We start from the raw sequence: 23,963 nt of genomic DNA, 5'->3' as shown, positions 1-23,963 counted from the left end.
ATTACCTAGCTGTGTGGCCTTGGGCAAGCCACTTAACCCTGTTTGCCTTGCAAAAACCTAAAAAAAAATCATCTAGAAGGTGGTAGAAGAAAATGCATCATGGATCAAAGAAATTTTATATTCTTAAAGAGGCACAGTGGATAGAGCACAGGCCCTGGAGTCAGGAGTACCTGGGTTTAAATCCTGTCCCAGACACTTAATAATTACCTAGCCGTGCGACTTTGGGCAAGCGACTTAACCCCATTTACCTTGCAGAAACCTAAAAAAAAAAATAAGACATGAGTTCAAATTAGACCTCAGAGACTACTAGCTGGGTGATCCTGGGCAAGTCACTTAATCCTGATTTCTTCCCCCTCCTTCCTACCCCTCCCCCCCAAAAAGATGGGCTATATCTGAGCATATTTGTAAACTGTGGGGAAGGAGCCAGTAGATAGGGTGAAATAGAAGATGGAAATCGAATGATAGATTGGGAAGTCTTGGAGAATAGAGGGAATTTGATTTAAGAGTGTAAGTGGATACTATGGAAATAAGATTTGCATGATTGAACAGATATAATCAGTATCAAATTGCTTACTGTCTTGGAGAAGGGAGAGAGAAGAGAGACAATTTGGAGCTTAAAAAAATTTTAATAGTATTTTTTCCAGTAACATTAAAGATGTTTTTCAGTTTTCATTTTTTATAAAATTTTGTGGAATTCAAAATTTTTTAAATGGTAAAAATTGTGCATAACTGGAGGAAAATAGGAATATAGAGGCCTTACACTTTTAGAATAGGACCATCTCTAAGACAGTAAAGCAAAGAGGTAAAGGGCTTATGAGTAGCTCACTCAGGATGGTCTCAATTTTCTCTGTATAGGAGTAGACAAGATCATGTGCTGAGAGACAGAGACATAGGGTCTAGCATTTGAGAACTTAGAAAAGATCTCTATGAACAACCTTAGTCTCTCTTCTGAGCTCCAGGTCTACTTCACCCATTGTCTGTAAGACAATGCAAATTGGCTACCCTATAAACTTCTCAAACTCTATATATGTGATCATTCGGGGAGTTTTTTTGCCTGTTTATTTTTTTTTTTTCAGGTTTTTGCAAGGCAAAAGTGGCTTGAGTGGCTTGCCCAAGACCACACAACTAGTGTCTGAGGTCAGATTTGAACTCAGGTCCTCCAGACTTCAGGTGCTCTATATACTGTGACTTCTAGCCACCCCTTAGAGTTTGTTTTTATAAATTTTTGAGTTCCAATTTTTTTCTGTCCCTTCTTCCCTCCCTGCCTCATTGAGAAGGTAAGCAACTTGATTTAGGTTATACATGTTCAGTTGTCCATAACACTTTTGGACAGTTCTAATTATTAGGAACTTTTTCTTTATATCAAGGTTAAATATGCCTACAGGGTCAACCAAGTATTGCAATGGATAGAGCACTGGATTTGAGAAAGAAAATCTCAGTTTTATGAGTTCAAATCTAGCTTCAAGACTCTTACTAGCTGTTTGCCTCAGTTTCCTTATCTACAAAATGAGCTGGAGGAAAAAAAGACAAACCACTCTAGTATCTTTATGAAGAAAGCCCCAAATGGGGTCCTGGAGAGTCCAGAGACAAATGACTTAACAACTAAAAAATCTGCCTCATTAACTTCCAATTATTGATCACTTCTGAAGCCAAACAGAAAAAAGTCCAGTTTCTCTTGATTTAAAAGACTTAAAAAAAAAAAAACTTTAACACAGCTAATCTCTTGTTGTGAGCTAAAATGGTTTTAGTGAAGCTTTACAAAAATAGCCTGGTCAAGATTTGATCCTCAGGTTGTAGTTTGCTAGTCCTGGATTCAGGTTATTTTGTTTGCCTTCCTTTAGATGCTCTCCAGGTCATTGCTGTCCTTAAACTGTGCATAGAACATTACTCCAGATATGACCTGATTAGGTAGCATCGAAGAGGGACTGGCCTCGCTTTAATTCCTAGAAACCATAATACTCAATGAGCCATAATATTGCATTAACCTTTGGGATTTTTTGACTGCCAGGTCACACTGCTAACTCCCATTGAACCAAAGTCATCTTTTACAGGCAAATTATAATTGTGTTGTATTCCCCTTCAATCTCTTCCCCCAACCCCACCACATTTTTCATTTGTGTGAGATTTTAGTGAAAGATTTTAGATATTCATATTGGATTTCATCATCTTGTTCAGTGCTTCAGTCATGTTCAACTCTTCATGACCCCAATTTGAGATTTTCTTGGAGCAAAGATATGGAGTAGTTTGTTATTTTCTCCAACTCATTTTACAAATGAGGAAACTGAGGCAAACAGGATTAAAGTGATTTGCCTAGTCTTATAGTTAGTATCTGAGGGCACATTTGAACTCAGGTCTTCCTGACTCCTGACTTGAGATTGTCCCAATTTTCTAGCCTATCAGGGTCTTATAAACTATTTAATAACTCTAGTGGCTTCTTATTACCTACAAGATCAAATAGTACCTTTCATAACCTGGCTCCTTTTTGCCTTTTCAGTGCTACCCTCCAAGTGCTCTGTGATCCAGTGACATTAGCTTTCTTGCTGCTCCTGCATAAGACATATCATCTCTCTGTTCCTTTCTTTTTCACTGTCTCTTTATCTCTGTCTTCTGACTTGTAATCCCCTGCTAAAGCCCTACCTTCTGTATGTAACCTTTCTTGGCCCTTCTTAACTGTTATACCTTTTTTTCTGAGATAATCCCCAATTTATCTCTTTTAGATCTTATTGTACATAGTTGAGTATATGGTGTTTCCCTGTTAGACTGTGTGAGCTCTTTGAGAGCAGGGGCTGATTTTGCCTTTCTTTTTTTGCCAGCACTTGTACAGAGTAGGCCCCTAATAAATGCATATTGAATTGACTTGAACCCTGTATCATCTGATGTGTTTGATTTTTTTTCCCCTAGCTTTATGTTAGCTGCACATTTGATAAGAATACCATTTAGGGCTTTTGCCAAAGCATTGATTAAAAATATTGAACAAAATAGGGTTTAAAGAACAGATTAGTTGGGGCGGCTAGATGGCCTAGTGGATAAAGCACCAGCCCTGGAGTCAGGAGTACCTGGGTTCAAATCTGGTCTCAGACACTTAATAATGACTTAGCTGTGTGGCCTTGGGCAAGCCACTTAACCCTGTTTGCATTGCAAAAACCTTAAAAAAAAAAAAAGAACATTACTTGGACACTCTAGAAACATCTTGCCAATGGAATATTGAACCATTAATAATTATTCTTCTTTTTTAGACCTACCATTTTAATAATAGCCCTGTCAGAAAAAGGGGAAATAAGGTTGATCACTATGACTCTTTCTGAAGAAGAAAATGACAAACCACTCCATATCTTTGCTCTAAAGTTGTAATCAACTTTTACTAATCATATTGTTAATAATCTGTTCCAGAAATTGAGATCAAATTCATTGTTCTAAACTTTTCAGGCAAAAAAAAAAAAGAAAACTTCTCCCTTTTTTGAAAATCAGAACAACATTCATTTCTCCTGTTTCCCATGAACCATTAGGTATTACTGTTCATGGCTCAGCAATCACATTTGCTAATTCCCCCTAAGGTCAGTTTCAAACTATATCAACCTTAATTGCTGTCAGATGTCCTGCATAGGACAGATTCTTTGTCCATGAACTTGTTAAAAAAATAATTATTTCAGTGTAATTGATATACTTTATGACTGTTATTTTACATATTTAAAACATTACTTTAAAAGGAGATCAGGGGCGGCTAGGTGGCACAGTGGATAAAGCACTGGCCTTGGAGTCAGGAGTACCTGGGTTCAAATCTGGTCTCAGACATTTAATAATTACCTAGCTGTTTGGGATTGGGCAAGCCACTTAACCCCATTGCCTTGCAAAAAAAAAAAAAAAAAGCAAACCTTAAAAAAAATCAACACTGCCAAGCCATACCAAAAAAAAAAAAAAGGATAAGAGATACCCTGCTTTGGAGCAAAAAATATCAAGGTTGATATGATCCTCTAGCAATATGTCCATTCAGTGATCCTGGACAAGGATCTCACATTTAGAGTATCAATACTCAAATGTGAACTTGTTGATGGTCTAAAAATTGTGTGATTCTTGGTATCCTCTGACCCCTTTCCCATCTCTTTTCTCTATGATGGTGAGAGGGAGTCATTCAGGTCTAAAGGGAATTTAAAATAATTCTTTGGTGAATTGCATGTCCAAAAAATTTTATTGCTGGGTGGTGTGCCTTTCTGTGATTAGTTAAATTGGATCTCAAAAAGCAGCCTAGGTCCTGTTGTCAAAGGACAGTTTGAAAAATCATAACAAATGAGAGGATCAAGGAAGGACATCACTTTACAACTATAGCTATAGGAAGAATTCTTTTTTTTTTTTAGGTTTTTTTTGCAAGGCAAATGGCTTGCCCAAGGCCACACAGCTAGGTCATTAAGTGTCTGAGACCAGATTTGAACCCAGGTACTCCTGACTCCAAGGCCAGTGCTTTATCCACTGCACCACCTAGCCGCCCCATTATAGGAAGAATTCTTGACTAAATTAGACTCAAGGATTTCATTAACTAAAAAATTTCTAAACAAATATCAATGTAGTTGGAATTAAGAAAAATTAACTGAGAAAAAATTCTTTTCAGCAAATTTCTCTAATAAATATTTGCAAATACAGGAAATTGAAATACATGAAAGTCATGCTTTTAGTAGAAAAGTCAAAATTGAAAACTAAGGGCCCTGAAGAGATTAACAAGTAGTAAAATTGGTTTAGAACTTCAGTACATCTAGTATAAAATCTTTGCCTCCCTTGATTCCTTGAAGGGATTAGGATAATGATCTACTATCTCCTTCTGGGATAGTAGTTTGGGGGGATGGATCAGGGAAGATCTCTTGAGGATAGGTAACTAGAATTTAGGAAACTGATTTCCCCATATTAAGTAACTCTTGTTCTGGGATGATGAAGTAATACATTAACTTTAACCTTACCCTGACTTGTGTAAATGTTTTATTATATTGTGAAATTTTCCTTGAAATTTAAAAATGTTATTTCAAAATATCTTGTGTTGGGGAGGGTTTTCTGCAGGCATGAGGGAACTTGACCAGTGACATTTTCCCCTTTAAACTGCAAAATACTTAGATTTAGAATAATGTTAATAAAATATTATTTCTGGTAAACTTGTGCCTACAGTACAGATAATCCCACTTCTTCCTTCTCCTCCTTTAAAATACAGAGATCCAACAGAATAGAGAAAGATTTGAGGTAGCCTGGTGTCTTGTCTGCTAATTGAGCTGTAGCAATAATGGAATCCATAAGCCTGTTGAACATGAATTTACAGTTTAGTACTTTTATTCTACTGCAAAAGAGTTATTTTATGTATCTATGCAATAGTCCATACAACAGAGATTCTTAACTTTCTTTGTGTCATGGATTCCTTTGACAGCTTGGTGAATCTATGGATGCCTTCTCAGAATATTTTAAAAAAGTAATTGAATTATAAACTTTAGTCAAAGTTCAATTTTTGAAGAAAGAGGTAATTTATTTCTTCCTCTCTAAATTCTAGACCCTCTGAAATCTATCTTTGGACTCCTTGGGGATCTGTACACCCCAAGTTAGGAATGCCTTCCATAGAACATTAATTATAAAATTATATAAATTATAAAAAAATAAGAATATAGTGATTTTTCCTAGGACTAATTTCTAATGATCACAAAAATATGAGAATAATAATAATAATGATGAAAATGCAAGCATTTCTTATATACCTACTCCATGTTCCAAGAACTGTGCTAGAGAAGCTATAAAATTTAGTTAAGATATTATCACTTTCCATGAAAAACTTTAGTCTAGTGCAGGTAGAATTGTGGTGGCTATCACAATGTCACATTGAGAAGTAAGCCAAGGAGAATAGGAAGAATAAGTTGAGTTTTAAAAGATGGGTAGTAATTCTGTAGGTAAAGAGGGGAAAGGAAGAGGAGCAGGGATTGTTTCTGTTTGATTGAATCAGAGCACAGAGAATGGGAATTTACCAGTCAAGCCTTTCCACCTTTCCAACCATGGGTAGGGTTAGGGGTTAGGTCTTTACCTACCCCCTAGGATTGGAGATATGGTAATTATAGCATAGCTCATTCTCATTAAGACTATTTAGAGATGAGGAAGCAGGTCCCAAAGTCTTGCTCTGAAGAGGCATCACAGGGTGGAAGGGTCCCTGCATTCTTGAGGGCCATGCTAGGATAGCACAAACTCTGGCAAGACCTACCGAACTTGACTGTGTATGCTATCAGATGATGAGCCCACCAGAGTCTGGAGAGGTTCTTTACCTCTCTTGTTGGTCCCATGGTGTCTGGCATATATAATAGAAGCTTAACCTAGGAAATGGACCAAACCCTGAGTTGGCTCTCAGTCCTGGGTTGCCCCATGCATGGGGGGGATATTGAGATCAGGACTACATTTAGTTTCATCTCCTGCTCTCCTCCCCTTTCCCCCCCAAATCTACTTGATGAAGTTACAGGATATAAGAGATAGGCAACTAAAACAAGGAGATACTGATTGACAGATTTAGTAGCAAGTGAAAGGTTTTTGAGGACTGGTTCAAAGTCACAGAGAAGATAATATACCTATTGACTACTAGAAACTTGAATGTCAAGAATAGAGTTGTGGGTTGGAACTCCAGTAGCAAGATTAGAGGTAGACAGATAGGGTCACATTAGTGACTAGTTAGTGTTTGAGGTTGGATTTGAACTCAGGTGTTCTAACTCCAGGCCCCATGCTCTATCCCTGGAGCCACCTAACATCCATGCTTGATCAACCAGCTGTGATGAGATGCAGTAGGAAAATCGCTTGCTGCAAAGAGCATTGGTTCCATTGGGTACCAAGTTCACGATATGATGCATGCCCAGAATTTCTGAATTCTGAAATCTAGTGATTGCCCTGACTTCAGGGCTTATGTTTTATCTTCTACAGTCATCTGTTGTTTTGAAGGAGGGGTGGACAATGGGGGTATTATGCAAATTTTCTGGGGTTTTTCTTGAACACCTAGGTTTAGATCTAAGATAACCTGAGAGTGAGAAACCATGTTGTAGATGTCTTATTATGTCTTTCTATATTGCTTCAATTGTATCTATTCAAAGAGCAAAACACTGTTTAAGATATTTAAGCATTTCTGTTCATTCCTGGGGGGAGTCAACTCCTTTATGTCAAAATCAACTGATTAGGATTTAATGAAATGAGTTTTGAGAAGTGAAAGAGGCCGTTTCTAGTAGTTGGGAATTCAAAAAAGTTCTGCCCTTACACTCTCCCACAGCTGATGAATTGGTAGGTCTTTCCAAAAAGAGACCAGGTGACCAATGGGAGTCAAGTACTTTCTGAGAATCTTCAAGAATGGGGTGCTTCACCCTTCTCCAAAGGGTGAAATGCCCTCACTGTTGAAGCCAGTGTAGAATGGCTTACACTGTCGCCATCTGTGGACCAGACTGGTAGCTAGCAGAGATGCCTCATCATGAAACACAGAGAGCTTTGTGAGACTTCTTCCCCCATTTTTCTACCCCATGGAATGTTATTCAAGAGGCAGGAATGGGGGCACTACCTCTGTAATACCTCTGATGGCAAAAGCTTTGATTTTCCAGTATGGATCACCCTGTACCAACTTCAAGAGGCTGTCAAAGACCTGGAATAAAAAAAAAAAGAGAAACAATGAGTTTTCAGTTATAAAACAGAAAGCCTAGATCCAAGAAACTCAGTCCTTCAGTGCCATTAAGTATCAGAGTGTAGTTTCTCCCTCTCTACTCCCTTCCTCAAAACCCTCCTCTAAAAGGAAAAGACACTATAGAGGTGGAGTGGGAAGAAAATAGCAAAAAGGGGTACCAGAGATGTGCTAGAATGAGTTCCAAGTGGCTCAGCATACAAATTACTGATTGTTCAATTTTCAGTGTGAGCATTTATACTCTAGGAATCAGCAAACCCTGTAAATCAGGACTTGGTTCAATATTGTTTTGTTGATTGTTTAGATTTAAAAGAATGATGGAGAAAATATTAATGATGCAGAATAAGATTATTTTCCTTTTGTGAGGCAATGGGGATTTGCCCAAGGCCATACAGCTAGTGTCTGAGGTCAAATTTGAACTCTTGACTCCTGACTTCAGGGCATTTGCTGTATCCACTGAGTCCACTAGCTGACCACAGATTAAATTTACAAGTATGTCAGTATACATTTTTTTCAGAGAGCAGGTTATTAAATATTTTCTAGCATTTTAGTAATTGAACTAGTGAAATTTTACTATGGCCAGGATTCCCTGGATTGCAAGTTTGGTGGTCCTGTTTTGGGGAAGAGTAATTTTTTCTCAGACCCAGGAGTTATCCAATACATATTCCATATTATATTGTGGAGGAATAGAGTGTCTCTTAATAGGTAGAATATCTTTACTTTCCCTTTTAGGTATTTATTTTTTGGGGGGAGAAGGGGAGGCAAAGGAGGTTAAGTGACTTGCCCAGGTTAGTATAGTTAGTATCTGAGGCTGAATTTGAACTTGGTTCCTACTGACTCCAGGGTCAGAGCTCTATCCATTTCACCTAGTTGCCCCTCTCCTTGGGCTCTTGTGGAATTCTAAATCTACCCTGCATATCCAGAGAGAGGGGCAAGATGAGCTTGGGACCAGGATGATCCTGAAAGTATCTTGGATGTAAGAAGGATGAGTTGAGAAACATGAGACCCAGGGTCTCTCTGTTCTGCCATCAATTCTGGTCCTCTCTTTCTTGGATAAGTTGGGTATTCAATTCGAAAACTTTTGGGGCAGGTAGAGCACTGGTCCTGGAGTGAGAAGGACTTGAGTTCAAATGCTGTCTCAAACACTTGATACTCTGTAGCTTTGTGACCCTGGGCAAGTTACTTAACTTTGCCTTGGAAAAGGAAAAAAGTAGTAGTAGTAGTAGTAGTAGTAGTAGTAGTAGTAGTAGTAGTAGTAGTAGTAGTCTAGTGTGTCTGTGAGATATGGGCTCTGTTTGACCCTCTTCAGCTTGGCCTCTTTTTCAGGAAGAGTTAAATGAACCTTCTTCTGTGACTTTGAACAAGTCATTCCCTTCTCAGGGGGCCTCATTTTTCTCCTTTATAAGATAAAATTAAATTAGAGTATTAGAGTTCAAGTCAAGAAGACCAGAGTTATTCCAATCTAGCTTCATATACTTACTGTCTTTATTACCCTGATAGAATCTTTATCTGCCTCAGTTTCCTCATCTGTGGATATAATAAATAATAGCATCTACCTCCCAGAGTTGTGGTGAAGGCAAAATGAAATACCAGTATTTGTGTTTTGCAAAGCTTTAAGTATTATATTGTTGTTCAGTTGAGTCCCATTCTTTTTTTTTAGGTTTTTTTTTTTGCAAGACAAATGGGGTTAAGTGGCTTGCCCAAAGCCACACAGCTAGGTAATTATTAAGTGTCTGAGACGGGATTTGAACCCAGGTACTCCTGACTCCAAGGCCAGTGCTTTATTCACTACACCACCTAGCCACCCCGAGTTCCATTCTTTGTGACCTTTTTGGGGATTTTCTTAGCAAAGACAGAGGAATGGTTCACCATTTTCTTCTGCTCAGTTTTTTTGAAGGTTTTTGAAAGGCAATGGGGTTAAGTGGCTTGCCCAAGGCCACACAGCTAAGCAATTATTAAGTGTCTGGGGCTGAATTTGAACTCAAGTCCTCTTGACTCCAGGGCCGGTGCTCTATTCACTGCACCACCTAGCTGCTCTTTCTCCTGCTTATTTTACAGATGAGGAAACTGAGACAAACAGTTAAGGGACTTGCTCAGGGTCCCACAGCTAATAAATATCTGAGGCCAGATTTGAGGTGTTTCTGATTCCAGGCCCAGAGCCTGTATAAAACACTGAGCCAAATAGTTGCCCTAATGCATTATATAAATGGTAGTTACGGTTAGATGATCCTGTAAAGGTTCCTTAGGTCTAATATTAAACTTTATGTGTTGGAGAAGCATAGTTTCAGACCTTCTTGTCATCACTTCTCTGGAAGTTTTAAGGATTACCGTTCTACCCCATCTTCAGTAATTAGACACTCAAGAGCTACCAAATGTGAAGAAACAATTGCCCTCAGGAATAAATAACTACTGAAAATAGGGAGTGATCAGGTACAACTGGGGGGTGAGGAGTTAGGGGTAGACAGTTATTCATTTCTTTAGCACTATATCCAAGCCTGCAAGTCTGCAAAAGTTAGGGATAGTCTCTTTAGAAGCAGCCTCTGCAGAGTCCTGGGATCTCTGCAGATTTTATTTCCTCCCAAGAAAAGTTTCCATCCTCTACACCTCTCCCAATGGAGAATGCCAGCATAAAATTTTCTAATTACAGGTCTGGTGATGACAGTCTCTCCAAATGACAAGATAAAGTATAGCTGTAGGGTTGGATGACCTGAATAAAAGTAATTAGGTTTAACCCAAGACCAAATGTCATCTCAGAGAGCTGTTCAACTATTTATCTTCAATGCTTTCTAATTGATGTAGTTTCAGTATCTTATCTTTGCTTAACACTTTATAGCTTGTAATATACTTTCATACTTGTTAGCTCTTTGTAAATTTTAAAGAAACATGTGAGATAAGCTAGGGAATATAATACTATTCCTAATTTTTTAACTTTTTAAATTTATTTATTTTGAATTTTACAATTTTTCCCTAATCTCAATTCCTTAACCCCCCCCCCATCTTTTTCCTATTTTAGATGTGAAGAAAGAGAGAGCTTAAGTGATTTCTTTGAGGTAAAAAGTCAGTGATAGAGCAAGAATTGAGAAACTCCACAAATTCTGACTTCTAGTCCAGATCCTTGGGACCCATAGGGACTTTTACACAGTGTTTTCCCATTCCCCAAAATTCCCAAATTACCAAAAATTGTGGGAAAAAATACTCATGTTAAAAATCCTTTAAGAGTGTAAATGAATTGTCCAGGAACTGCTTGAAAGCCAACTTACCATCTTATCTTTTATCTTGAGGGCTGCAGCTGCAAGGCAGGCTTCCCTCCTCACAGCTACAAAATCGTCAGCAAAGCAGTTGAGGAAATGAGGAAGCAACTTGGATGTCATTAGCTTTAGCCAGCCAATTAGGGAGAGGGCAGCTACTCGTTCCCGAGAGTTTCCGTGACCCAACATTGTTCTATTGGACATAAGAGTCCAGTTAGAAACGTCCAATGTCTCTGTTTGTTGCATTGGCAGATCTTCCCTGGTCAATTCTGACAGAATAATTGCAATTATTTACTAATAAGTCACTTCTTTTTGTCCTAAAGTACCCTTCAGCTCAATCAGGTTTTGTCATCAGCAAAGACCCCAGAAACTGAGTTATTATTAAACATGATCAGTAGAATTAGAGAAATTCTGCAAATGCTAAAGGAAATTGCAATTACATTCAAGTTAGCATTCAAAAGTTTTTCCTATTCTTACCCCAACTACCAATCTTATTTCCCACTGAGATTATTATTTATCTCTCAGATTAATAGTCCTTTATTGAATTAGGACCAGGATTTTTTTAGAAAGTTGTAGTTTGATCATTTCCTGAAGTACATTACCAATACTGAGATTTACTGGGGTGTGGCCATTGGATATGCCATGGCTTTATGGAGTCACAGGTGAGAGGAGGACACCAAAGGTGAAAGGTGAAGGTGGACACCAAAGATGGATGAGTAACCCTGAAAAGGGCTCAGCAAGTCCTCCTGATCATCCCAGGCCACACAGATAGGTAATTATAAAGTGTCTGAAACCAGATTTGAACCCAGGTACTCCTGACTCCAGGGCCAGTGCTTTATCTACTATGCTACCTAGCCTCCCCATAGTTAAGTTCTTAATCTATGCATGTTTCCTTCCTTTCTTCATAAGACCTATAACTACATTATGCATTATGCAGGAATTCTATGCAACTTAATGAATTGGTTATGGAGATTTTAAATACTGTCAATAACGAGAAAGGTTTATTCCCAGGAGGACTTGGGAGAGCCAAGTGTTAATTTTCAGTGTCAACATTTACACCTTGAAAATTTGCAAAGGTTACAAAACAGAGTTTAATTTATTTTTTGATGATTGTTTAGACTTAAGAAAGTGAAAGAAGTCTTGCCTGTTGGAGTTGTTAACCGATTCAACCATTCTTTTTTTTTCTCTTAAAGATTTTATTTATTTTGAGTTTGACAATTTTTCCCCTAATCTTACTCCCCCCCACCCCCCCAAAGAAGGCAGTTTGCTAGTCTTTACATTGTTTCCATGATATACATTGATCCAAATTGAATATGATGAGAGAGAAATCATATCCTTAAGGAAGAAACATAAAGTATAAGAGATAGCAAGATCAGACAATAAGATATCAGTTTTTTTTCCTAAATTAAAGTTAATAGTCCTTGGTCTTTTTTTCAAACTCCACAGTTTATCTGGATACAGATGGTATTCTCCATTGCAGACAGTCCCAAATTGTCCCTGATTGTTGCACTGATGGAATGAGCAAGTCCATCAAGGTTGATCATCACCCCCATGTTGCTGTTAGGGTGTACAGTGTTTTACTAGTTCTGCTCATCTCACTCAGCACCAGTTCATGCAAAGCCCTCCTGGTTTCTAATAGAACAATAGTGTTCCATACATATACCACAGTTTGCTAAGTCATTCCCCAACTGAAGGACATTCACTTGATTTCCAATTCTTTGCCACCACAAACCAACTGAAGGACATTCACTTGATTTCCAATTCTTTGCCACCACAAACAGGGCTGCTATGAATATTTTTATACAAGTGATGTTTTACCCTTTTTCATCATCTCTTCAGGGTATAGACCCAGTAGTGGTATTGCTGGATCAAAGGGTATGCACAGTTTTGTTGCCCTTTGAGTGTAGTTTTACATTGCTCTCCAGAAAGGTTGGATTGATTCAACCATTCTTTTTTTTTTTTTTTTTTTGCAAGGCAATGGGTTTAAGTGGCTTGCCCAAGGCCACACAGCTAGGTAATTATTAAGTGTCTGAGACTGGATTTGAACCCAGGTACTCCTGACTCCAGGGCGGTGCTTTATCCACTGCACCACCTAGCTTCCCTGATTCAACCATTCTTTAGAGCAATTTGGAACCATCCCAAAAGGAATATATAAAACTCTGCTTTGATTCAGGAATACCACTGCTACCTTTAGATCCCAAAGACATTCAGAAAAAAGGAAAAAGAATCTGTGCAAAAAGATTTATAGCAGCTCTTTTGAGTCTTGCACAAAATAACTAATATGGAAATGTTTTACATGATTGCACATATATAACCTGTATCAGATTCCTTACTGACTCAGAGAGAGAGGAAGGAAGAGATAGAATTTAGAACTCAAAACTGTTTTTAAAATTAAAAAAAAATTTAACATGTAATTAGGGGGAAAAGGATATTATAAATATATTTGCATACATTCCACCTACAGCCACTTGGTAAATTTTTACCCCTGCTTACACCACTTCTTTTTGACCATTCTAAAGACACAGCCTACCTGATCTTGTCATGCACCTCCTTTCCCAGATTCATCTGTCCAAGACTTTGGGCAGCTGCCTGGCGTACACTCCAGTTCCAATCATTCCACATCAGTTGGATCAACTTTTGTTTCAGATCCTAGAAAGACAAAACATCCCCAGGGATCAATACAACCTGGTTGAGTACCTGAGACACAATGTTAGTAGGGTGTGACATGAGAAGAGAAGGAAGCAAAGAAAGAGAGGAAATTATTCTGGCAAAATATAGCCCTACTTCTTTTCAGTTTCATGACAATAAGTATTTATCTTATGAATGTCTCTTTTTCAACTCTTTCCACTCATATTTGTAAATTGTCACTCAGATTCATTCCATTAGGAAGTAGTGTACAATGAGTGAAATTATGAATGAAACCACCTGAATTATCTTTTCCAGTTGTTGTTCAGTCAATTTTCAGTCCTGTTCTTTTCTCCAGCTCATTTCACAGTTGAGGAAACTGAGTGTCTGAAAACAGATCTAAACTCAGGAAGTTAAATTTTCCTGACTTCAGGTTTGGTGTTCTATTCATTGTACCACTCAGCTGCCAAACAGAATTTCAGAGAAAGCTCTTGATCCATTTAGATCTTATTTGGTCCCCATGTTAGTTATGCATACTACAATCTTTAGGTCAAAGAGCTGTAGACAAGTAGAATGTCTTGTCTTGGGAGATAAATGATCTCTTTCTGGCAGTCTTTAAGTAGCCATTAGATTATCACTTATTGAGGATGTGGTAGAAGGTATTCTTGCTTGGGTATGAGTTGCATGAGATCTCTTAGATTTCATGATTCTCTAGCCCATAATTGAATTTCTGTGTCCTGATTATTCAGTTTATACCCGTACCTCTAGGTAGTCAGATGTTAAAGCCATGGGAAAGACAAATATAGTTTTAGATCAGTCTTGTGGTATTCAGGGTAGATGAGAATAAGATGACCTTGTTCAACATCCTTGTGGCAAATCCTTTTAGATAACTGAAGATACTCCATAGACAATGGCAGGGTGATGAAATAAATTGTGGGAAAAAAGAAGGCTAAGAAAGAATCAAGCATTTTTATGACACTAGGAAGATTTATCTAGAGCAGATAAGCATGGTGTGGTTAGGGGTCAGTCTTGCTGCTCCCCTTGTTTGGAAGAGCCTTTGTATATGTATCTAGATTTAGCACAGTTCAAGACCCAGTTCTTCCATGAGGCCTTCCTTGACTACTTTAATCCTCAATCTCTTTTCTTCAATTATACTTATAGTAAATACTATTTAGCTTAGCACTTGTTTACTAATTATCTTATCTCATCAATTAGACTATAAATTTCTTGAGTGGAGAGAGCATCCTTTTTTTTGTTGTTGTTTTGGTTTTTATTTCAATTTTATTTTCATTTTCAATTTAGAATTCTCTCCTTCCCTTCTCCCTTTCCCACACCCATTGACAAGACAAATAAATCCAAAACCTATCACAAATATGTATAATCATGAAAAACAAATGTCTATATTAGCCATTTGACATTCTGTCTAATTTCTATTGGCTAGAGGAAAAAGTGGAATCCTCTCTTGTCCCAGGGGTTGGGGGTGTAATTTTTGCTAAAACAAGTATCAGATATGAAGCATAAAAACCATCCTTTCCTCTTCCCTAACACCAAGAAACATCTCCTTTACTTGTTTATATCAGGAAAACCATGCTCAAGGCCTTCTAATGTCCATCACTGAATATTGATTAGACATGCAGCACATAAATATTTTTTTTGGTCAGAAAGTTTAAGGTCAGATAGAGGGGCCATCTATGGGGTGGAGTTAGGGGTGATATTTGACTGGTACTTAATCAGTCTGGCAAGGAATTTGTCACAGTGGCTAACTGCTTCTTACTGATGCATTGTGATATAGCTAGTGTCTTTTAATTTTGATTTTGGTAACTTCAGAGATAGGAAGCAGTGGTACTGGGATAGAGAGATCTGTTTGGTAAGCATAGTAGAGTTGAAATGAGGAATTTGAGAGTAGCAAATAGCTACAAGTACGGCCCACCTTATTAATACTGCAGCTTCAATTTAGCAGGGCTGGAAAAAGATTTACCTGGGTGACACTCCCATTGATTCGGGCTAGAGCTCGGCAGGCCACAATTCGGTCTTCCCACTGGCAACTGTTCAGCTCCACAGCAAGTAGTGTGTGTATTAGGCTCTGAGGAGATGTAAGACATAGTTTAGTGATATCTCTGTGTACCTTTAGTAATGATGAAATCTTGAAAGACTAACCATAATGTGACATTCAGCAACAGTCTTAAAAAATTGAGATGTCTTACCAAAAAAAAGCAAAAAAAAAGATGTCTACCTCATAACAGAGGAAAGGTAAGATACCTGCTTCTCCAATCACAGTCAGCCATCTTGGGTTCCATTAAGTTTGGAGAGAACAAAAGAGGGGCCTAGTTCACCCAGATTTAACAAGAAAAATCCTAGGCTGCTCTTTGACCCTAATTCAGTAGTTGTTTTTCCCTTTTCTCCTCTTTTCATATTGGCCAATATATAACTTGCTCATATTATTCCATTTATATGCTGTAAGTTAACCTCTGCCTACCAACCCAGACTTTGTTAGTTACTGTCCAATTCAGGGACAAGGGGTGAGGGGGTGGCAGGTGAGACAGAGCTAAGTCTCACCTCTGACTGCGAAGGATCAAGCACATACACCTGGTCAGGGCCCTGCTGTCTACTATGCATGTATAAGCTACTCCTTTTCTGAGAGCCTGTAATCCTTTTGGTAACCTGTGGAAGCTTAGTCTATCGACAAGGCTTCTTCCCTATTGCCTAGCCTATGAGGTAGCATTAGGCAAAAGCAGTTTTGATTAGCTCTTTGATGGCTGGATCTAAATTTCATCCAGAAAATGAATATTGCTCAAAATATTAAAACATGAAACCTGCAATTTATATCTAACTCAGTCCCCATTCCTATCCATGCTCAACTCTCCTTACTATATTAATAGATTTAAGAGACTTAGCATTTTGTGATTAAAAAGTTAGTTGTACATAAAAAAGTGAAAAGATAACTAGACTAAATGTTTCTGTAGGAAGATATTTGTCTCCAATCATATCCTTGTTTTTTTCCTGAATGCCTCATAGATCTTTTGTTGCAGAGTGATACCTACATGAAGATTGTGAAAAGAAATTGTAGGAGGAATGTGTACTACTAATCTCAAACTTGACTACATATGGAATTGGTTTTCCAAGCTTGGTAAGGTCAGAGCAAAAAAAAAGAGGTAGTGAAAAGAGAAGGTTACAATGTATAGACAGTATCTTTTTTTTGACATGAACTAATATTTTTATTTTTTTAATTTTTTTTTACAACTTTTTTTTTTAGGTTTTTGCAAGGCAAATGGGGTTAAAGTGGCTTGCTCAAGACCACACAGCTAGGTAATTATTAAGTGTCTGAGACCGAATTTGAACCCAGGTACTCCTTACTCCAGGGCCGGTGCTTTATCCACTACACCACCTAGCTGCCCCCTATTTTTTTTTAAATTTTATAATTTTTTTCCCCCAACTTTGCTTCCCTCCCCCCCAGGAGGGGGTTTGATAGTCTTTACATTGTTTCCATGCTATATATTGATCAAAATTGAATGTGTTGAGAGAAAAATCATATTCTTAAGGAAAAAATAAAATATAAAAGATTGCAAAATTATGTAATACATAAGATAACTTTTTTTTAATTGAAGGTAATAGTCTGGTCTTTGTTTAAACTTCACAATTCTTTCTTTGGATAGAGAATCTCCATTGCAGATACCCTAAAATTAACCCTGATTATTACACTGATGAAATGAGCAAGTCCGTTAAAGTTGATCATCAACCCCATGTTGCTGTTATGGTGTACAATGTTCTTCTGGTTCTGCTCATCTCACTCAGCATCAGTTCATGCAAGTCTTTCTAGGCTTCTCTGAGTTCCCATCTCTAATAGAACAATAGTATTCAATGACCTACATATACCACAATTTGTTCAGCTATTCCCCAATTGATGGACATTCACTTGATTTCCAATTCTTTGCCACCACAAACAGAGCTGCTATGAATATTTTTGTACAAGTGAGACAGCATCCTTTTATCCTATCATGTAACCTCTGTTTACTCCCCTGCAAATAAGAGTTCAACAAGACTCTAAAAAGAATTGGGGGCGATAGATAATATAATAGATTAATCAGATATTGCTCTGCTAGCAATCGGGTCCAGGATAGAAAAATCATTCAAAGGGTAAGGTAAAATTTCACTGGCTATAACGATTTGATTTTTTTTTAAAACCAGTATTTTGGATAAATGCATGGATAGAATGGTTGTAAAACTTATTGATGAAGGGCGGCTAGGTGGCGTAGTGGATAAAGCACCGGCCCTGGAGTCAGGAGTACCTGGGTTCAAATCTGGTCTCAGACACTTAATAATTACCTAGCCTTGTGGCCTTGGGCAAGCCACTTAACCCCGTTTGCCTTATTAAAAAACCTAAAAACAAAAAACAAAAAAAAATTTACTGATGGCATAAAGGATATCTCAATCCAGACAGAAAATGGACCTAATATTAAGATGAAATTTAATAGGAATGAATATAGCAAATAGAAAAACCAAGTCTTTTACTTATGTACAAAAAAATCAACTTCATGGGTTTTAGTAATTCACCTAAAAAAGAGTTATTAGTGGTCTGTTACTTAAATATGAGTCAATAGAGTGTTATAATAGTCAAGAAATCTAATATATTAGGTAGCATTAAGAAGGTATTATAATAATAAGGAATAAGGTAATGATAGTCCCTCTGTACTCTACTTTGGAGTATTGTATTGAGTTGAAGCCACCACATCTGCCTTTCCAGAGAAGGGCAACCAGCATGGTTAAGGGTCTCAAATTCCTGCTGTATGAGAATTGATTGAAGCAACTGGAGGTATTTAATCTTGAGAAAATTTAAGGGCCCTTGATTGATATCTTCAAGTATTGGAAGCACTAACAAGTGAAAGAGAGAATAATCTTTGTTCTTCTTGGCCCCAGAAAGCAGAGTGAGGAGAAACAGGCAGATCTTTCCAAGAGGCAAGTTTAAGGTCAATGTGAGGGAAAACATCCTAACAATTATAGTTACACACTTAGATATAGTGGGTTGTCTCTGCTGTTACTGAGCTCCCCTTTTTTGGAAATCTTCAAGTAAAAGTTGGATGACTTATTGGGCATGTTATTGAAGGGATTCTTATTCAGAAATGGATCTGATATAGATGGAAATTTGAGTTTACTTCCAATTCTGAGATTCTCTGAACTTTACAGAATCCTGACTATTGTTCCCTATAAACCCTTAGATCATTTGTTTGACTTCCTGGTAACTCTGACTTGCCCTGACATATGGAAAGTCACAGCTTCCCCGACTTGAGAATTAATCACCATTAACTTTCCCAAATTCTTAACCACTGTTCTCTACAAACCTTGGTGTGCCAATATGACTCTATGCATACCAGTTCACAAAGTTGTGAATAGCTAGGCAGGTGATAAATACTTATATTTTTGGAAAAGTATGAATAGCCCTTTATAGTAGGCAAAGGATTAATATAGATAGACTAGAGTCCATCCCTTATAAAGATGATTTGTTAGGAAAATATATAATCCCACCATAATCTGGTTTTAAGATTAGTGGAAGATCCAATTTCTGTTTTGGTGTCTCGCTGAATTTCTCTAGAATGGGCACCTACCGTTTTTTTACTGAGATGGCTTAGTAGGAGGCAAGTTTGTTCCTCTGTTTCCTTATCCTTTCTGCAAAAGAGTTGATAGAGGAGTCTCTTCACCACAGCTAAAGAAGCAATCCCATCCAGAGCCAAGCATTGGGCTGCTGCCCAGCTGTCAGCATCATTGCCTGTTAAGATGGAATTGTAGGAAAAGTAGATAGATCATGAAGCAGGTAGAGTTCATTTAGATGGACTACACAGGCAACTTAGCTAGGGATGAGAAGAGAGAAGTACTTTTTTTTTAGGTTTTTGCAAGGCAAACGGGGTTAAGTGGCTTGCCCAGGGCCACATGGCTAGGTAATTATTAAGTGTCTGAGGCCGTATTTGAACCCAGGTACTCCTGACTCCAGGGCCAGTGCTTTATCCACTACGCCACCTAGCCACCCTGAGAAGTACTTCTTAAAGCACACCTTTATCCTCTGTGCCTTTCCTCATCCCAAATGTTTTGAGCACAATCCAGGAAACACTGCAATAGTACACAATGCCTCTCATAGGCAAGTAGTAGACCCTCAAAAATATGCTTCAGTGATTATTAATTCAAAAGGAATTTTCCTTAGTGACCAAAAGTTATTGGAGAAAGGAGTACAGGAGATAATGATGGTAGGATAGATTCCCTGCAAAAAAAAAAATAGAAAAGTGCATTTCTGGTATAATTCCAGATGGTGCCTACTTGCCTCTTCAATGACTTCCCACTATCCTTTCTAGAATCATGATCCTTGAGAACAGAGAGGAATAGTTCCCTGATGATACCCTATGGGTGCTTTGTCAAAATTCCTCAAAGAGGTTAGATTTTCAGGCTTCCATTCCACTCTTGGGTGTAGAATAGCTCTATTCTCTGATGAATCAAAGATTTAAAAAAAACCTTTTATTTTTTTTAAGGCAATGGGATTAAGTGACTTGCCCAAGGTCACACAGCTAGGCAATTATTGTGTCTGAGGGTAGATTTGAACTCAGGTCCTCCTAACTCCAGGGTCAGTGCTCTATCTACTGCTCTATAACCATCTGCCCCAGTTCAAAGAATTTTGACCTCTATGACTCTTTCCTGAGCTCTCTGTTTCCTCAGATAATATGACTTTGCTTTTGAGAGTATGAAGAAATTGTCTTACATCTCTTCTTAATAATATTGTCATGCTCTGCTTAATTGTGATTTTTTTTTTCTTTTAAGAATGAAGAGGAGGGGCCGCTAGGTGGCATAGTGGATAAAGCACGGGCCTTGGAGTCAGGAGTACCTGGGTTCAAATACCATCTCAGACACTTAATAATTACCTAGCTGTGTGGCCTTGGGCAAGCCACTTAATCCCATTTGCCTTGCAAAAAAACCCAAAACAAAACCTAAAAAACAAACAAAAAGAATGAAGGGACTCCTATTTAATCACTCTGATCTTTTTTTTTTAGGTTTTTGCAAGGCAAATGAGGTTAAGTGGCTTGCCCAAGGCCACACAGCTAGGTAATTATTTGACCGGATTTGAACCCAGGTACTCCTGACTCTGGGCTGGTGCTTTATCCACTGCACCACCTAGCCGCCCCCAAGTCACTCTGATCTTTAAAAAGCCTATTTCGACCATGAAACACTATAGCCCAGAGACTATCTGAGAGGAACATACTAGAATTGTAGGTATGATTACTAGTTAAAAACAATAGCTCTTAAATCCTCTATATAAAACCAAATCTCTAGTGTGATGGTGATAGCAAATTTTCCAGAGGGTGAAGTTGGGAATAAAGAATTAAAGAAAGCTGATGGAGGACCATCCTTCAATATCCCCAGGTTCAGAGGAAATGTGATAGCATATTAGCCCCTCACCCATTGCCAGGACATCCTCCATGATTTTCTGGGCTTCACTGTCATGTGCTTGGATGGTGTAATGACACACAGCAGCTGCCATGCGTACAGTGGCATTCTTATCACTTAATGCTTCCTTGAGCACAGACTGCAGTTCTTCTGGTATCTCCTGGACAGGTTGAACTGGAACAAGAAAGGAAAGTCAGAAAATTTCCTTCTCACACCCTTCTTCATCACATATCAGAGATAAATTTAAAAGTTCCCTTCCATGCCAACCCAAATTCAGATGTCACTAGGAAAATCTTTAGCAAAATTAATTTTAAAATATAATAAAACAGAAAATATTAACTTGTGGTTTTCTAAGTCAATATACTTCTTATAGGGAACAATTTCTATTTGAATTGGATAACACTGTTGTAGACCATACAACATTGGTTCTGTTGCATGACCTTGACAGTTGTGTGCCAATAAATAACAACTAATTTTCTGAAAGTGGCACAACACAGTTTTAAATTTAATCTTTTCTTTGTTTATATTTACTCTATCATTTTAAATGTAGACAAACAACAAAATAATATGACAAGTGTAGATTGGTAGCTTGTCTTTTTCTAAAGTGTGAATGTTCACATACTGGATTTAGGCTTCTGTCAAAGCTAAGGGGAACACAGGGAACTGAGAATTTCAGTTTTGAGTAGGCTTTGAAAGATAGGAAAATATTTTTGGGATTGAGATTTTAATATGTTTGTGTTTCCAATTAACAGCTATGTATGTACAAAATACAGATTGCTCGATCTACAAAAGGAAGAAGAGGAGGAATTTGGGCATCTCTGGAAAAATTAACATTTTTCCTCAAAGTTATTTTATGAACTTTCTATTTACTTATGTATATTTTGTATCACTCCCCCCCACCCCAGTAGAATATAGGTCCTTGAGTTTAGGACTACTCTTTTTTGTTTTTGTATTCATAGCTCTTAGCCACACATCTGGTACTTAGAAAATATTTGTTGAATTAAAGTAATGCTTTTTTTTTTTGTTTTAGTATTTTTGCAAGGCAACGAGGTTCGGTGGCTTGTCCAAGGCCACACAGCTAGGTAATTATTAAATGTCTGAGGCTGGATTTGAACTCAGGTATTCCTGACTCCAGGTGTTCTATCCATTGCGCCACTTAGCTGCCCCTTAAAGTAATGTTTTAAGAGGAAAACAGAGAGAAGAAAACTATGAAACCATAGAGGGAAATCCTGTCCAATGTTAGGAGATTGGAGGGGAGAAGAATGCAACCCAGAAAAGAATGGGAAGAAAAACCATTGGAGCTAGATAATAAGCATTTTTATGGTGCTTTAAGATTCACTAATAATACTTTACAGGTTATTATTTCATTTTATCCTAACAAAATCCCCAGGTGTGTAGATGTTATTATCATTATCATTTGTTTTATAGATGAGGAAAGTGAGATTGAGAAAGGTTAAGTGATTTCCCTAAAGTCAATTTGTATTTAAAGCTGTATTTAAACTTAGGTCTTTCTGAGTCTTCATCAAGTGATGTTGACAATTTGTTGGCATATCTGGGAGAGAAAGAGCATTTTATATTTACAATAAGAATGAGGTGCACTTTTTGGTTGAAAGTTCCATACAGAGGCAGCCATGTGAAGTTATATGTCATGTGACCTGCCATAAATGTCTCTGGAAGGTATGGTTTTTTTTTAGGTTTTTTGCAAGGCAGTGAGGTTAAAGGGCTTGCCCAAGGCCACACAACTAGATAATTATTAAGTGTCTGAGGCTGAATTTGAACTCAGGTACTCCTGACTCCAGGGCTGGTGCTCTATCCATCGTGCCACCTAGCCCCCCTGGAGGCTATGTTGTTTTCAACAAGTCAAATCATCAAAAGTTTATTTAGCAGCTACTATGTTAAGCCCTGGGACAAAAACAACCTGTGTCCTTAAGGAGCTCACAATCTAATGGAAGAAATACCTTCAAACAAATATGTACAAACAAAATATAGGAAAAACTGGAGATAGGCTCAGAAGGAAGGCATTAGTATTAAGGGAAACTGGGAAAGGCTTCTTGCAGAAGGTGATATTTGAATTTAAAGGAAGCCCAGGAGATAGAGATGAGAAAGAGAAAATTCAGGTAGGGGATAGCCAATGAAAATGCCAGCCTGGGAATGGATGTCTTGTGTGAAAGAGTACAGGAATAAGGTATAGGAAAATTAGAAAGGTAGTAAGTGAAAAAATAATCATCTTTAGCTTGCACAAAGATACCCTTCTTGTTAAGTCTCTTTCTGAATGTAAGAAGTGGCAAAGTACTTGACTGAGTTAGAATGTTTTGTCATAACATTGAAAATAAATATTTATGTAACTGCTTAAAAGTAGCAAACTTTTTAAAAGAGGAAAACATCTAATAGCTTTCTATGTTCAAAGTCAGCTAGAAGTGATTATGTTATGGCTAGGTTATGAAGAAAATTTGGTTATAAAGCTGAAAGAAAAACTCTAGGAACCACTGGAGTTTATTGAATAAGGGTTGTGATCTGGTCAGACCTATACTTCAGAAAGATCAATTTGGTGGCTAAGTGGAGGAGTGGAGTCGGGAGAGACTTGAGGCAGGAGACCAACTGGAACCATTACCATAATACAGGTTTGCACCAGGATTGTGGCAATGTCAGAGAAGAGAATGGGGTACATGCAAGAGATGTTGGGAAATTAGAATCAAAGGACTTATTACAGATTGGATATGGGAGGGAGGTAGATGAAAGAGAGCAAGGAGTCAAAGATGGCACACAGCTGTAATTTGAGAGATTAGGAGGATTATGGTGCCTTTTGTAGGAATAGATATGTTAGGAAAAGTTAAGGGTTTTGGGGAAAAGATAATGAGTTTAGCTTTCAACATCTTGATTTTTAAGTTGATTTTTAAGGTTTGACAGAAAACTTTTTGAGACCTTTCAAATATGCTTACCAAGATCTATCTATCCCACAAGGTAGATCTCTAGGAATTATGAAGTACTGGGAAGAAATTAAATCTTAA

The 23,963-nt window shown here is 37.8% G+C and overlaps 1 protein-coding gene across 4 annotated transcripts in view; it reads right to left on the bottom strand.

Annotated features, from left to right (window-relative positions):
- The window catches only part of HEATR4 (HEAT repeat containing 4), a 100,246-nt gene that overhangs the window by 33,521 nt on the left and 42,762 nt on the right, over positions 1–23,963 (bottom strand). For all 4 annotated transcript variants that reach the window (XM_074235765.1, XM_074235768.1, XM_074235767.1 and 1 more), the window contains exons 7-12: positions 20,968–21,129; positions 19,134–19,294; positions 15,512–15,616; positions 13,439–13,557; positions 10,921–11,101; positions 7,555–7,624 (exon numbers count right to left, since the gene is read on the bottom strand). In XM_074235765.1, coding sequence (XP_074091866.1) covers positions 7,555–7,624; positions 10,921–11,101; positions 13,439–13,557; positions 15,512–15,616; positions 19,134–19,294; positions 20,968–21,129 — 798 coding nt within the window. The remainder of the gene's footprint in view (positions 1–7,554; positions 7,625–10,920; positions 11,102–13,438; positions 13,558–15,511; positions 15,617–19,133; positions 19,295–20,967; positions 21,130–23,963) is intronic.

This window comes from Macrotis lagotis, chromosome 4, assembly GCF_037893015.1.
Source record: "Macrotis lagotis isolate mMagLag1 chromosome 4, bilby.v1.9.chrom.fasta, whole genome shotgun sequence".
Taxonomy (NCBI): domain Eukaryota; kingdom Metazoa; phylum Chordata; class Mammalia; order Peramelemorphia; family Peramelidae; genus Macrotis; species Macrotis lagotis.
This window is presented reverse-complemented; position numbering and strand designations above follow the sequence as displayed.